The sequence below is a fragment of the Cucurbita pepo genome, chromosome LG20, assembly GCF_002806865.2.
Source record: "Cucurbita pepo subsp. pepo cultivar mu-cu-16 chromosome LG20, ASM280686v2, whole genome shotgun sequence".
NCBI classification, from domain to species: domain Eukaryota; kingdom Viridiplantae; phylum Streptophyta; class Magnoliopsida; order Cucurbitales; family Cucurbitaceae; genus Cucurbita; species Cucurbita pepo.
In genome coordinates this window covers 1,042,366-1,058,120 of record NC_036657.1, presented here as the reverse complement: position 1 = coordinate 1,058,120, position 15,755 = coordinate 1,042,366, and the positions used below count along the sequence as shown (strand labels likewise).

Sequence of the window (15,755 nt, the reverse complement as noted above, 5' to 3'; positions counted from 1 at the left end):
TCTGTTCAAACTAAAAAATATATAATATATTATTTTCGTTGCATGAATCATATATATCAAAAGATTGTATGTATTTAAAATACTTACCTGAAAATGTAATAAATTAGAATTTTTCATCTGTTATAAAAAGTAACTATTTTTTACTAGTTTTGTAAAAAAGAAAAAAAAAATGTTATAAGCAGTACATAACGGGAGTAGGAGGAGAAGAGGAATGAACAGAAATCGCAGAGAAGGTAAATAAAGAAATATACATTTCCTTACCAAAAATAAAATAGCTTTGATCTCCCCAATCTGACACCTATGGTCAATGTACAGATTATCAAAGCCTCGATTGGCAGAAAAAAACCTCTGGTGGGGGTGGAGAGTGTTCTGTCGGGGGCGGAAAGTGAACGGGTGGGGGCGGAGAGTGGACTGGGGGTGGCGGAGAGTGGACTGGAGGTGGTGGTGAGTGGAGGAGGATGGTGGAGAGTGGTGAGAATATTTGAAAATATAGCATAATTTATAGGCGAGGGGAACAAAGACGATGAGAGAAAAGATAATAATGAGGTGGGCCCCACTAAGATATTTTCCTCTTATTTTAATGATTTTTTTTTTCTTTTAATGGATACATTAATTAATGCGATGATTTTTTCTATTATTGTGTGATTTTTTTTTTTTTCTTTTGGTTTAATGATCTTTGCTTTTAATGGATAGATCATTTAATGAGCTGATTTTTGCTGTTATTGTGTGATTTTTTTTTTCCTTTTTCTTCCTCCAGCCATGTAAGAATCAGGAAGATAATCAAATCATCTATCAACTTGAAATTTAAATTTCTCAGAAAATCAACTTTTATATATAAAAAAAAACTATGAACTTCAAAAGATAAATCAAATTAAGTTTCAAAATATTAATTAGGGCTTGGTTGTCGGGTAAGGAAGATATATCATGGATCCGGTTTCGGGTCGGTCAACCCATCTGAAGCCCAATATATAACCCAGGAGGATGACACGTGTCACGCATGCAATCGACGGCCTTTCGGCCCAACACGCGGCCCAGCCTCACGACTCGCGCACCCAGGGACATGACCCGGAGTCCGCGCCTCGACCCGGAACCACCCGACACCCGGATTGAATACCCTCGCCAATGCCTAATTCTTAACATTTTGAGTTTCGTTTGCCTTAGATAACATTCAACGATGGTGGAAGAATCCTTAAATTAATGTTATGATCTCATTACTTGGGATTTTGATTAAAAATAATAATTAAATGTCATATCCCACCTTAAATTAGAACCTAAGAGAAACCCACTTTTAATAAATTATCTCTAAATTTAAATTTTAAAAAATCAAACTTGTATACTGAGTCATATTTTAACTCTCGATATTAAGAAGTTAAAAAACAAAGTAAGGTAGAAACATAAGGTAATCTAAATTATGTTTCAAAAGGTTAATAACGTCGAGAGGTTGAAGAGATCAAATTTAACAATCAAGACTCGACCGTCCTAACATATAAGGGAGCACAGACAAGAAAAGTAGAGTATTTATCGGTTATTTTCTCTTTTAATTAATGTTCACATATTGACTATATATTATAATTTTTATAATTATTTTATGTTTAATTTTTACTTAAGGAAATCATACACATCAATCATAATAAATGTCATCCTACACCATATTAAATATTTATGAAATGCAAGCTAAATTTACTGAAAAATAGTTATTTTTAGAATGAATTATAAAATCAAATTTATTATATTTTTATATACGGAATAATTTAAGTTCATATACTTTTGAGTTATTTGTGTCTCGTTACTCAAATACATTAAACTGCAGCCTCAAATGATTTTATAAGAGACGCCGGTAAGAAGTATGAAAAAAAAGAATGGCATTTTTGCTTTGTTTTGATAGCTTCAGATCCCTGTACAGACTTGAAATTAAACTTCACCGGACTCATAACTATCTTCATAAACCATTTCATTGCATATGCCTCTGATACTTATAAGTACATCGTGGAACAGTTGAAGAGGTCAGATTTAAGCAACATATCTCGTCAGGTTTTCGAACTCTGCAATACTAATTACAAAAAAGGCATAGATATTTTTAAAACATGGTTACAAGATTTGTTAAAAGACCCTAACATAAATTTAAAATTTTAAGCATTAAATTGGGATTAAAAACTATTTTTTATTGGACCTATATATTTATCTTACTCAACGGTTTGAAATCGATAGTTTATTGTCAAATTTAGAGTATAAATTACATTTTAAAAAATAAATAATTTAAATAATAAAACTAATTAAAAGTAAAGAAAAAACTCAATTAAAATAAAAATAAATGGAAGAGAGAACCTAAAACCTTCGTCTACCTTTCACTACGTGCTCACTTTCTTCTTCTTCACGACGGCTCCTCCCTTTCCGCAGTTCAGTGTCGCCGCCGTCTTTATTCCGCCCGTGCTGACGGCGTTTTGTTCCCCGTGTGCTGTCGCTTCCTCATAGCCGGCTGCACTTATTTTTTACTTTATTGTTTATTGTTAAAGGTATTCTCTCAATCTCCATCTATTGACTTGAACTTTAATGGATATTAAAATGAAAGAGGATTGTGTGATCTCAAAATTATTAGTTATTTGTTCTTTATTTATTGTTTTAAACTCATATTTGTTTGAGAAAAATTAATGTAATATTATTTAATACAAAATATTCATTATTGAAATCGAAATTGAAATTGATTCTAAAATATTAATTGGGAGTGATAATAAAATTAATTCTTTTATTTTGAAAAAAAAAATAATAGGTTTTAAATTAACATAAAAATTGAAGATTAATACAACGTTTATGTGGTAATTGAAATTATATTGAATTATACAAAATATTAGATAAACTTGAATTATGTTTCGGGTATTTATAAAAATAATTTTAACGATTCGAAAATTATTTATAAACCTGCACTAAAATTATAGGGAAAAAATTAATTTTAATACTGACGTGTACTTGTTAAATTTCATTATATTTACCTTAAACTGGGATATATATTATTAAATTCCTGATGGGCCTCGCACGAACCGGGCCTAGATATATATTATTAAATTCTCGATGGGCCTCGCACGAACCGGGCCTTGTATATATAGCTCATTCCAAGAGGGCCGTATCAGAAGGCATTTTTGCAGGGACGAAACACTCACTTTCCTCCCGCCCTCCCGCCCTCCCGCCAAGGTCGAAACACTCGCTTTCCTCCCGCCCTCCCGCCATTGCTCGAAGCTTCTGAAGCAATTCTTGCGAGTACAAAGTTTGTGAAGAATATTGCCATTCCTTTCGAGTTTTTCTGTAAGTTAATTTCGTCTGCAGAAATCGTTAATTACATCTCTTGCTTCTTCCTCTCTTTGTGTTGTTTCCGCCCTGTCTACTCTTTTTTCGCTTCCTTGTGATGAATTTTTGTCATCTGTGACTATCTTATAGGTTAGTTAGATGAAACACTTGACTGTGTACTTGAAAATGTCTGCGTTTTCTTTAATTTGCCTTTCGTGATTCTTCGTCCCTTCGAATGCATTTAATTGTGGAATTGTCTTAGATCCTTTGTCGAGAACAATCGAAACTGATTTGAGTTATTTTCGTATCTGATATTGTACGTACAATAGGCAATGGCTACTGAAGACGACTCCGTCGAACAAGTTGCTGCAGCACGTAAAGAGCGATTGAGAGCTCTAAGAGCTGCTCAGGAATTGTTAAACACTTCAGATGAGAAAAACTCTGGAGGAGAGGATAAAGAGAATGGTGCTACTGAAGATCCTGAAGATCCTGAAGAAACGTGAGTGTATCTTTTTCTTCACTTGTATTGTAACTTATTTTTTCTCGTAGTTTTTTATTCGATTTCTCGAGTTAGTCTATCAATAATGATTGTATTGCTCAAATTTTGAAAAGTTATTCTCCTATTCATGGATCGCTTTATTTCTAAGCACATCTGTAACATTCAGGTAAATTTAATTTGATTTCTCCGTCTGTAGTAGCCTCTCTCTAGTCTGTTCAACTCTATTCTCATTTAATTGTGTTTCTAAAGATCTAGCCTATGACATCTTCTCTAAATGTAGGATGCTAAACTATAATTATAGATTAGAAGCTTCTAACCTACAGAAACATGAATGATTTGAAAGAAAATATCGAGAAAATATCGAGAAAGTTGCACAACAATCCATTAAGGCTACAGCATCCTGTAGAAAAAAATTAATTTCTCATATCTCCTAGAAACTGAGACTCCAGCGGAAAAAAAAAAATCCATCGAAAGTAACGGTATAAAGGAGATGAGGAGGTGAAAAGAATAGATTTCATGCTACTCTCTCTGACCTGAATGTCTGTCTCCTTCTACTAGGAACGATGATGTCCTTCTTCCTCTGCCATCAACCACTTTCTTTCTTACTAGGAACGATGATGTCCTTCTTCCTCTGCCATCAACCACTTTCTTTCTATCTTTGTTTTTGTTGCCTGGCCTCTTTCCATCCTATTTTAACTATTTCTCTCTTCTCTTCCTCTAGCCTCTCATCTTTTCTTTGTGTACGACGTCTGAATTTTTTTTGTACTTTCACTTTACGGTGGGAGTCAATACTGGAATTACATGCTTGCACAGTGAGCCAAGTTCTCTATAATCTGGCTTGGGACATGTTACAGATGATTACTGCATGCGGTAGCCAGTGTGCCAAGCTCTCTAAAACTTGGTTTGGAACATATTACAAATGACAGGCTTGGCAGTAGTATCTGTGCATTGTCGAGGCTGCACAGTCAAAAGTTGTCTTCCTTTCCTCAAAAGCTGCATCTTTCTGTTTTCAGACTAGAGTCATAAATGGCCACAAAAGGTCCAAATAGAACAGAAGACTAGCCAAATATTTGATAAAATTGTATTAGGAACCAAGCCGTAAAGTTTATGTTAACATGATGCATATGAAGCATGCTTGTAAAAGTATCCTCCCATTCACTGAGATATTTCCTTCATTTTTTTTTTAATATATTTAAATTCTACCTATCTTTTTCTTTTTTAATTTCTAGTTCTTAATATCGTTTGGCTGGTAGACTTTTGGATGATGATGATGTGATAACACTAATGGCAACATATAACTTGACTTCTTATTTATCTTTCGGGATATATTCATAAAATGATTTTTTGGGTTATGTTTTCACGATTACCTTCAAAAGTGTTTCAACATTTGAAAAGTTGACGTACACAGATACTATGCTAGTTAAGTACCTTTTCCCTCTTGCAATGAGTGCAAAATACGGACAAACTCATTTCGTGTTGGATTTTTATGTGCCTCATTTTCCTTCTCAGTTCTTGATTCACTAATAAATTATCCTTTTTCAGTAATCTTAGTATGAAATTTCGGAACTATGTTCCTCATGATAAGGAGCTTCAGGAGGGAAAGCTTGTTCCACCTGTATTGCCGAAGTTTGAGGACCCTGTTGCTACTGAACCTCCACAATTAAAAGAGGTAGTTTTTTCAGTTCTGCTTTTATATGTTCTTAAATTAACCATTGCTTGTACTTGTCGGATCTTTTGTATTAATTACATTCCACTGGAAAATTTGTAGGATCCATTTGTAAATATTGCTCCAAAGAAACCAAACTGGGATCTTAGAAGGGATGTGCAGAAGAAGCTTGATAAGCTAGAAAGACGTACTCAGAAAGCATTATATAAGCTTATGGGTGAGTAGGAATTTTGAATTAAAGCTCTGCCAACTTCATAAGTCTCTGTTTTATGTTCATTCTTTTACTCGCTTCATTTGGTATAGTAATTGGACATGGGAAATTTAATTTATTCGCTTTGTTTGTCTGGGAAGATATCTATCTCTAGTCAATTAGCATATATATAATATTGTTTTTATCTCCTAGTTCTATCTCGTGGTTCCATAAATATATATTTCATGTATTTTACAATACTCCACAAGTTTCTTAGAAAAAAAAATTTGAAGTCTATCAGTTGTGGATCTTTTCATTTAACAGTCATCCCTGCTGGGTAGTTAAAGCTGGGGGATTTCTGGGTATCGAGGGAAGTTGTGGAGATTGGAGTAGAATAGAGCTAGTTTAAACTATAACCTTCCAGTCTTTAAAGGGAATTATTGAACCTAAGAAACTACAATCTTTAGGAGATGTAGGTTACTCTCATTACCGTATGCATTGGAAGTTACAAGAGTGATTATTGTGTGTATCATAAGATGGTAGAAAATGATATGAAGCTCCTAAAATTTAATAGTGGTTACAACTTAGAGCACCCCTTCTTACCTTTATGAACTTTATTTTCGTGCAATCTTTTGTAGAGGAACAGGAAAAACAAAAGCAGTCAGCTGAAGGAGACGATGACCAAAATATTACAGAATGATAGTATGCCGCCCAAGTTATGAGTTCTCCAGTATTACAGTCGCAATATTCACTACTATTCCGACGGCTTTATGTCTCATATGGTCAGATTTTCTGTAACCTTTCTGATCATTCTTTGCCGCAAATCTTTTGCTTTTAATTTATCTATTGTGGCTCTCATGGTGTTCCTTGACTAACTATGCCCCATAGCATATCTCACACTGGATAGTGATTTGTGATTTGTACCTATGCTAAAAATTACTTTGTACTTCATCTTATCTTCATTTTGAACCGTTTTCTTATTTTTTATCTGCTAGTTTATAATCTACAATGTACATTAATTTTGCTTCTGGTTTCAGTCAGACCTTTGCAAACGTTCCCAGTCCATTCAATTTCCAGATGACGTCAAACCTGTAAGTATAGATGCAATTAAAAGGTTTTTGTATGATTATTGATAACTTGTACGCTTTCGGTTTTGCAATTTCGAAAAACATGACTGTTTGATTGAGGTCTCAATTTTCAGTTTAAATTTCAACATTTTGAGAAGTATTTATGAAATCTTTTTCGCACAGACTCCGAAGGATAAGTTTAAATATTATGTTATTAAAAAAATATTACTTTTTTTTTTTCTGTCCACATCTTCTGTTTTCGAACACATTTCTCTCTATTTTTTCTCTCTTTTTCCTCTCATTTTAATTTTTCTTCCCTTCGATTTAAAACCTTTTCTAACGCTTTTTCTCTCTAACTTCTTAATTTATCTTCCTTGATAATTTTTTACTCTTTAGTTTTTTTTTCAATAAAATTTGTTCCAACTCATCCTTTTTTTTTTTTTAATAAAATTGCCTCTAAAGAAAACATTATTAAATATATTTAGTTTTTCATATTTTAGAGATAAAAAGTGATTGCCCATCTTTTTAAATAAAAGTTAAATGTTCTCGTCTTAAGTCTGATTTTAAAAAAATAATAATAGTTTTCGTATTTATTTTAGTAAATATTAGAATTAATGTCCATGATTTGTTTGAAATTGTCAAATTGCAAATTTAGTTTATATTTACCTCCACTATAATTATAATTATTTAATTGATTTCTGTACTTTAAATTTAAAAATTAGTTGTCTTATTAAATATAAATATAATTTTTATATCTATAATTCTAAAATTTTCAATTTTTTACTAATTTTTTTTTAATAAAAATAAAAGTTTTTTTTATGCTAAATTTGTAATTTTGAAAATTAGAAGATTAAATGGGCAAATTACAAACTTATTTAAAATTTAAAATTTTAATTTATAATTTAACCTAATAAATTCCATTCAAACTTATTACAGAAAGAAGGCTAAATTGTTTTTGAAAATGTTTAATCTGTGAATAAAGAATGAATAGAGGAAGCAAATAAAGAAAAGAAAATGAAGTGTCATCGCCTTCTTCCAAGGCAGAAACAATACATTCAAAGGAACTTGGGAACTTTTCTTGGAAAATACAAACCGAACATGAATTTATTAAGGAGAAAAGAAAAAGGTAAAAGACCGACCCTACGAATTCACACAATGATTGAAGACCGACAAGCTTTCCCTTGGCATTACACATTTGCTTTCAGCGTCGCTTCGATCCTGTATTGATGTAATATGTGCACATTGTCTTATCTTTGATCACTCTTTTAACTGTTTAGAGCCAACTTGACCTCTATTTATGTTCTCCTCGTTCCATGAAGGATCCACGGCAGGAAGTTGGAATTCGTCTGGCTTTAGGGCCAGGGCGAAATCGGGCAACGTCGGTGCAGTCTCCACAATCCTATCATTTGTTGATTTACAGCACTGAATGATCAACATGGTTTCTTTTCACTAAACAAGTAAACGAAATTGATGATTCAAGAAAAACTTACTTCTCAAATGAGTACAAGTCTCGATTTATCCGAACTTTGCTTGAAGCATCTTTTGGAATTTTTTCTGATAAATATTTCATGGTTCCAAATTGTGGCGGATTTCTGCAAGAATGCAATAGTTATAAAGTTTACAAGTTTCATTATATTTTAATCTCTAAAAAAAAATAAGTATATATATATATATATATATATTTATTTATTTATTTATTAAAACATTTCAAAGTATCAATATATTTTAACCTCACAAAAATAATATGGAATTTACAAAAATTGGTCTATAACTTTTTAAGCCAAAAAGATATATATATGAAATTACGTTTTTTTAAGTCAGATATTCGAACTTCAAAATTTTAATGTTTGAAATTTTAGGTGAAGTTTAAACAGAAGATTTAATGTATGAAAATAAAAATAAAGTACATTTGGTGTGAATACGACATTGGTTGGAAACTTTATAATTCAAAATATGAAATTGAAAAATGAAAATAAAGTTTGAAACGTGTTGCAAATGTGGTAAGCCAAAGACAATGAACATAGCAGTGAAAAGAGAGACGAAGTACCTCGATAATGGAGGAGCAGAGTTAAACGCCTCGCATGCCTTTTTACTTTCTTTAAAGTATTCATCGGCTGCTTGCAATGCGGCTACAGCCATCCCATGGGACTTCTCTGTGTTTCCCTCGTCAAGTATTAAACCATGATAATAATAAGCTGCAGCCTGTTTATAATTTAGGAAAACCAATGAGTTAGTTCTGGATTAGGAGTTTCCCAGGTGACGATACTGACTAAGGTGACTGACATAAATAAACGAATATCGGTTATAGTTATAGATGATGCAGCAAGTTAAATGACTTCGAAATCGAAATCGAAACAAGCACAAAATATGCAATACCTAACAGAAACAAGGATGGATTAAATTTTTTAAAAGTAAAATGAAACTGACTATATACACAAGTTTCCTTAATCGGCTGAAAGCAAGAGATAGGCAAAGATTCAATAGATTATTCAGCTAGAAATGTTCTTGATCTTATTAACTAATCAAAACCAAGAGTAGTTAGGATATAAAAGCAATGAAAGCGTTACCTTTGCTTCAATAAATTTCCATTTAACAAAAAGCCGGTGCTTCTCTCCCCAACCATTTGATAATGGAAGGTTCATTATGTTATCTTGGGCCTGTAAAGCAACAAGAGCATACATGAGCTGCTACTTGAACAAATAGATTGTGAACATCATTTCAAATAGACCAAGAACAATTACGAATCAATATTTGAGGAAAAGAAAATTGGTCTTAATGAACAAAGTAATCCAACATCCAGAAACGCCAGCCCAGTTGTGTAAGTAATTGACATACAGAGATAGCTTCCACATGAATTGTAAAATAAGTTATACATGACATCCTTAAATTTGACTACTTGAATCTAAGAAGCATTTCGAATCCCGAAAATAATATGAAGAACCATTGGATTAATGGATATTCATCCACGTCCACACAATCAACAAAGGTCCAACAAATGCATTTGCTAATAATCTGATTTGTCAAAATGTTTCAGCATTCTAAATCTACTTTCTTCTATTTCATGCAAAAGAAAACTCGAGCCCGATCCTGAGCATTTTCTTCATTTCTAACCAATAGGACGCTCGGTGTTCACGTTGGGTTACAGAAGCATGAAGGGGCTAGTCATTTAGTAATAGGGAGAAAATGACAGTCCCTATAACAATGATAGTCACAGGCTACATTCCATTGTAGGCGACCAAAATCCAAACATACCTGGACGTGGCATATGCGAAGTTCCTAAAGGGCTGTTTGTATCAAAGTTTACAGGGAATTAAGATGGAAATGGAATACCTGGATATAATAAAGGATGTCAACTATTGGTATTGAGATCCCAATAATTGAATACTTGGATATGAGATACTGGAAATTATTTAATATAATTTTATAGATTAAACTTAATTAATCAGATGAGCTCTAACTAATGAATTGTCTTTTATTTATTTGTTTTGATAAACTTTTATTCATTAATTTTACTAGCATAATATGTTGGTTAACTTTGATATGATGTTATTGATCAAAATTATTTATTTATTATTTTTAATCACAATATATGATTTTTTTATATTTTATGAGTAAAAAAAAAAAAAGAAACAAAAAACGTTGTTCCTACAGGATTATAAGAGAATTATCCCATCCCATGGCACCATGCCCAATAATGCTTTTTTATTACCAAACATGTAAAAAGAAGTAGCACACTCATGGTATAAAGGAACGACAGAAAAATGGCCCAAAAAAGTGGTTTCTTAAGAGTCGTGACTAGTTTTCTATGTCTCCATTTCAATATTGATTACTATCTTCTACCAGTTCACATGCCTACAACATCAGGATGCACTAATGCACAAACACAACTACAAAGACACAACCCTCCAAACAAAGTTTTATTGACGGAAAATAGGCAACAATTATAAGTAAATTCGTACTGAGTAAATACATTAATTAGTATGCATATGTCTATGGGCGGAAAACAAGAACAGGTAGTGCTCTGTATTTTCCTACTTGCACTTTTTTTTATTGTCCTAGTATAATTGGTATAATTTTCTCATCCCTAGTGATAAATAAACTAAAAAAGAGAAGAAAACGATTCAATAAATCGTGTGGTATATATGGAACCAGATAAGCAATCTTTATTTACTTTTATAACAGCGCATGTAAACATTATTTAATCATATAAACGTAGTAACCTAAAATTGTATGGTGTTCCAATGAGAAATTACTTGATGCTACGTCAGAACAGGAGATGTTATGCACTTGTGAACGCAAATGTATATGCTAAGTACATAATAAGACGCAATGCACAAACTAAAATGGATTCTATGAATGAGATAGGACGTATGCATTAATGTTTAACGTGCAATTGTAGAATATGAAAATTAGCAATGCAGGGATTTTTGCAGCACAATATGCAGTTACAGGAGTCATATTTTGATTGTTATGATTATAAAGATAAAACAGAGAAAAATGGCACTTGATTCAGTCAACAGAGATCGAAGGTAAATAGTCTACATATGGTAATTTGAAATCAAATAGTGTGATGAATTAAAGAACAAACTTACCTGCTGCCAGTATTTTACCATCTCACATGCAAGCCTTCGCTTCACAGCAAGGGTTGCTTTGGTGCTATCAATAGCCATTCCTAGCTGGATATCAACTCCCTATGTAGTTCATAAAGTGCAATGAGCAGATGAAGAGGTTGAAGTAATAGGAAATGTGCAACTTATATGTGAATAAAATGCATAGATGAAACAGTGCATTTGCACTATCCAGCTTGATCTTGAATACTAAATTGTTTGATAAAGATAGAAACTAAACTGGTCCAGCTAGTTCTCTAAGTGGACAATGGATATATTTGATAAGAGGTTCAATATTTCAGAGTATACCAGAAAAAAAAAAAAAAATGCATCTAACCAATGTGCCAGGCTATCATTTCGACAATCTGAACATCATACCTGCCCAAGTGCCTGCAGACAAAGTGCTCGAAGAACTCCTTCAGCAAGGTCCACCGGCAGATTTCTCCTACAGTAGTAGACATGCTCAATTGTGAGAATAAAACAGGAGATGCAAACATTTAACTCAAGATACTATCAATAAGTCTTATGGTTGGAAAGAGACAAGATGTTGAAGATGGAGTTCTTTTCTACTTTGTATTGAAGGGGGATCTCAGTTATGTAATTGTCTTTTTAGGTTCAGAGGATCCTTAACTGACTAATTCTTGTTTAATAATATACATAAAATATGTCTGTATCAAATAAAAAGTAATAAGGATGTCAACGACGTTATGATCACCACTAATCTGCAGACCTGAATTCGGCAGGCAGCTGTGGAAGAACATGTCTAACAGCACAATCCAAATATCCTGCAGCTTTTACAAAAATGTCAACTGAAGCTCGCCTACTCTCTGCAGGTAACACAAAACCACCTTTTAGTACTAAGGCCATAAAAGTTGAGGTTAAATGAAGTAGGAAGAAAGCCAACCGTCTTGAAAATCGCAGTCTGCATTAAATAGAATTTAATGTCCTAATACACAGAAATATATCCCATATTTCTACAGCAATGACCACGCATCTTTTCTCATATAGAAAGAAGATTGGACCACACAATGGCATCATAATAGATAAAGAACTACAAGGTTCCTTCCTACGCCTTTTTTAGCTTGAATTACATCCTTTACTGAAAACAAACATTCTATAACATTCTTTCATTTAAAAACAAAAGCGAAATCTTCATTCCCTGATCATCTGAATGAGCATTCTAGTAAATAATGGTTGTATGTGAGAAAGATTTAAAGGAATTGAATGTAACAAATATGCCATATGAACACGCATCAGTTTTAAGTACTTCGTGTCTGCAAAATAGCATGTTGCAGGTTAACTAAACAAAGATCTTGGCAAATTGGTACTGTCATATTCTATGTAATGATTACAGGGCTGGAGAAGATACAAAGGAAACTGGGATATAGTCCATTCAGTATAATATGCATTATGCAATAGAGGTTACAAAGATTTAAAAGGAAAAGGAAAAGGAAAAGGAAAAGGAAGAAAATAAAACTATAGGCCTAAAGGCTTGTAATACAACATTGTGCAGAAACTGACCTTCTGATACTTTTGGTTGATAACCATCAGTTGATGTTCTAGGAAGAAGTAATAAGTTGGCCTGTGATAAAGATAGCATTGCCATTAAGTGCAAAACTGACAGCACCTCATACCAAGCGTTGGACATGACAGTTTCCTGCAAAATAATTAAGTTTTAGTAGATTAATATAATTTCCTCTAGATTTACTTTTCAGACGCAGTTGGGAAACTACATAATTTTCAAAGATGAAATTGTTTTAACAATAAGGCAACAAATTTTCTCAAGTAATTCTGGTATCATAACAACCTCCAAATCATCCTCCTGATTGATCCACGCAAACTGTACTTTGTGCTGAAGCTGGTTTCCTAGATAGAGCACACAAGAAATATTCTTAGACATTGTCTTACGAAACATATACATCAGTCATAGTCAGTCAAAATCCCGCTTACCATCTTTAACTAATCCCAAAAGAACAGGCAAATAATCTTCCAGAGCCTGCTGAAGATCAGCTATTGTTGAACCACCTAAAGATAACAGTAGCATCTGGTGAATCAAATGCAAAGAAGATAAAATACACATAGCTTTAAAGAGGACAAACCATTTTCATTACTGACCATGTTGGGTAGCAGTTTTTCTCCGCGTTCTAGTAATTGTTGGACCTTCTTGGCCAGCCATTACAACTATACGAGTCCTCAAAGCTGATAGACGTTCAACTATATTTTTAGATAGATGATCGCCAAGTGCCAAAGAGAAATCTACTGGTTTAGGAATGCGCAGACCAGGAACATAGACAGAAACTTCCCCAATGTTTCCCGGCCTCCGCCTGTTTCCACCAGAATCTGCCGGTTTTGAAGCAAGGCATCCCATATCCCCAGATATGAAATTTCTGCCCACACAATGTCAATGGTTCTCAATTACTCTGAACTTTTAGGCATTTTATATATTCATATGGTATATAAGTACCAATTCATCAAACTAGTCCAGGAATAGATTAAAAAAAAAAAAAACTACGACAAATGAGCTGATGAAGAAAATTCGATGAAGAAATAAAACATAAATTTCACAAGAGCGGTTGCCAGTTGGCAACAAAAAAAGCAGATATATAAATAAATAAATGCCAACTAACAAAGCAGAAGTAGTAGGCTATTCACGAGTAATACAAGTCACTCTTAAAATTGTCCACAAATTTTAGTGTCAGTCCTTTCCTTCCTACTAAATAGTTCTTCGTCTTCGTTCGTCATTACCTTTTTTTACCAAAAATCAACTTATTAATTGCAAGAAATGAAATATAAATCCGTGCTCAATCGGTCACTAATCAGATGGTTTATCAATCAGTCAAACTTCTGGCAGATTCTTAACAAAATTGATTCAACGGATATAAAAAGACGATAATAGTAAATAGCTTAGATCAAAAGAAATGCAAGAGTCACATGAAAAGAATGAGACACAACAGATGCCTTTCGCAACTTTTTTCTAATACCTACCGTTCTTTTTCTTGTAACAACAATAAGAATATATAGGCGACGATGAGCTAGCAAGGACGCATTGATTTACTCAGAAAGCGCGGATTCCTCCTCTTGCACCGATCCTGCAAGTACATAGTTTAAAAGCGAAAAATGTGAAAAACACGGAATATTAGTAGCACAAACTTCGGAAACCTACAGAAAAAGTAACAAAATGAAAGAAGCTTCTAAAAGGAGGAGCAAAATCTTCTAAAAAGATTGCGAGTAAAGGAAATTCAGGCAAGCTCAAGCAACAGTTGGAGAAAAGCAAAGTTAAGCTAACAAGTATAATCATCCTCTTTTTCTCTATTGAAGCGTCTCTTGTATTGACGAGGAACCATGCCGTAATTGAGAATTGAAATTCAAAAGAAGACACATAAATACAGGACATGAAAGTAGAACAAACAGAAACAGAACAGAAAGCGTGAAATAAGAAAAACCAGAAAATTGCCGATAATTGAGAATTGACAGGTTCAAACACGAACAAATTCACAAACACATGGAAATGCAAAACTCGAACTCGAACTCAGGAAAGGAACCGCAAACAAAATTTAAAAAAACAGAATGAAACGAAGGCGCCTAAAAAAAAAAACCTATGCAGAATACATCAAAATGAAGAGATGAAGTTCTGAATTCCAAGAAAACATCCAGTATCCAGAATTGAAGACTTCGTCTCTGTTTCACACGGTTTTCATATCTTCCAAAAACAGCACAAATGAAAATCACGCGCAAGGAAATGAACATATGAACACAGACAACAAACTCACCATCAAACACTGGAGCTCCAGCAATTCTCAATTCAGAATAAGCCAATCTTCAAAACAGAGAAAGAAAAACCCTAAGAAGTGAATCATTCTTCAGCGGAACACACCTCCAAAAGTTTCAACCTCAAGCAATTACTGTTCACAAAGGCAATCAAAGACAACAGTAGAGAGAGAAAGAGAGGCTGCTTTTGCTTCTTCCGCTATTAGAAGTATTCTAAAATTTCGCCTTCAATTGTCGTTCAACTACGAGCACAACTCAGCTCCCTTTAAATAATAATAGCGTTTTTATGGCGCTAAACTCTCCCGAACTCAGCTCTCCCTTTGACATTTTGACTCTTCCCGGAGAAATTACCACATCACTGTTAAAATTAATTTTTTACCCTAAGTAGATAATACTGCCTCTAACCCTAATTTTTACCGTAAGCAGAGGTTTAAAAATTTTAATCTCAAATATCACATAAAATTAATTACATCTACTCTTTACCCCCAAATTTACCGAATTAATTAGGTTTTTTAATTCCAAAAAACATGGGTTGACCTACAGAATATTTTATTGGAATAAATAATTTTACATGAATATTAAAATATTAGAATAAATAAATTTACTTGAATATTAAAATATAAAGTTATGTTGCATTTGAATCAACATTGAAATTGAAAAAGATTACATGCTTTTTGCC

At 33.2% G+C, this 15,755-nt stretch overlaps 2 protein-coding genes across 5 annotated transcripts; one reads left to right on the top strand and one right to left on the bottom strand.

Annotated features, from left to right (window-relative positions):
* Positions 1-3,174: 3,174 nt before the first annotated feature.
* LOC111783558 (coiled-coil domain-containing protein 12-like) lies at positions 3,175-6,817 on the top strand. Of its 4 annotated transcripts, none has more exons than XR_002813381.1 (6): positions 3,175-3,297; positions 3,609-3,778; positions 5,321-5,447; positions 5,547-5,661; positions 6,273-6,416; positions 6,676-6,817. XR_002813381.1 is itself a non-coding variant. In XM_023664486.1 (5 exons), the coding sequence occupies exons 2-5, from the start codon at positions 3,612-3,614 to the stop codon at positions 6,332-6,334; spliced, it is 471 nt and encodes a 156-aa protein (XP_023520254.1). In that variant the 5' UTR covers positions 3,175-3,297; positions 3,609-3,611; the 3' UTR covers positions 6,335-6,621. The 4 variants fall into 4 exon arrangements, 2 of the variants coding, with proteins under 2 accessions (XP_023520254.1, XP_023520255.1); XR_002813380.1 differs by having other exon boundaries at positions 6,672-6,817; XM_023664486.1 differs by lacking the exon at positions 6,676-6,817 and having other exon boundaries at positions 6,273-6,621.
* Positions 6,818-7,671: 854 nt separating this feature from the next.
* Positions 7,672-15,323, bottom strand: LOC111783557. The gene is made up of 13 exons (XM_023664485.1): positions 15,079-15,323; positions 14,294-14,397; positions 13,424-13,695; positions 13,259-13,333; positions 13,116-13,174; positions 12,830-12,965; positions 12,039-12,135; positions 11,687-11,753; positions 11,294-11,392; positions 9,269-9,358; positions 8,749-8,903; positions 8,192-8,293; positions 7,672-8,100 (listed from the first exon to the last, which is right to left on the bottom strand). Exons 3-13 carry the CDS (start codon positions 13,674-13,676, stop codon positions 7,959-7,961), a joined length of 1,275 nt encoding a protein of 424 aa, XP_023520253.1. The 5' UTR covers positions 13,677-13,695; positions 14,294-14,397; positions 15,079-15,323; the 3' UTR covers positions 7,672-7,958.
* Between the last annotated feature and the right edge of the window lie 432 nt (positions 15,324-15,755).

Excerpts from the sequence above, each read along its gene's own strand:
- LOC111783558 (XM_023664486.1), top strand. The coding sequence starts at position 3,612 with ATGGCTACTGAAGACGACTCCGTCGAACAAGTTGCTGCAGCACGTAAA. Across the intron at positions 5,448-5,546 it reads AACCTCCACAATTAAAAGAG|GATCCATTTGTAAATATTGC; the intron begins GTAGTTTTTTCA and ends GAAAATTTGTAG. Across the intron at positions 5,662-6,272 it reads AGCATTATATAAGCTTATGG|AGGAACAGGAAAAACAAAAG; the intron begins GTGAGTAGGAAT and ends AATCTTTTGTAG.
- LOC111783557 (XM_023664485.1), bottom strand. The coding sequence starts at position 13,676 with ATGGGATGCCTTGCTTCAAAACCGGCAGATTCTGGTGGAAACAGGCGG. Across the intron at positions 11,754-12,038 it reads CAGCTGCCTGCCGAATTCAG|GAGAAATCTGCCGGTGGACC; the intron begins GTCTGCAGATTA and ends CTACTACTGTAG. Across the intron at positions 8,904-9,268 it reads GGAAATTTATTGAAGCAAAG|GCTGCAGCTTATTATTATCA; the intron begins GTAACGCTTTCA and ends AATTATAAACAG.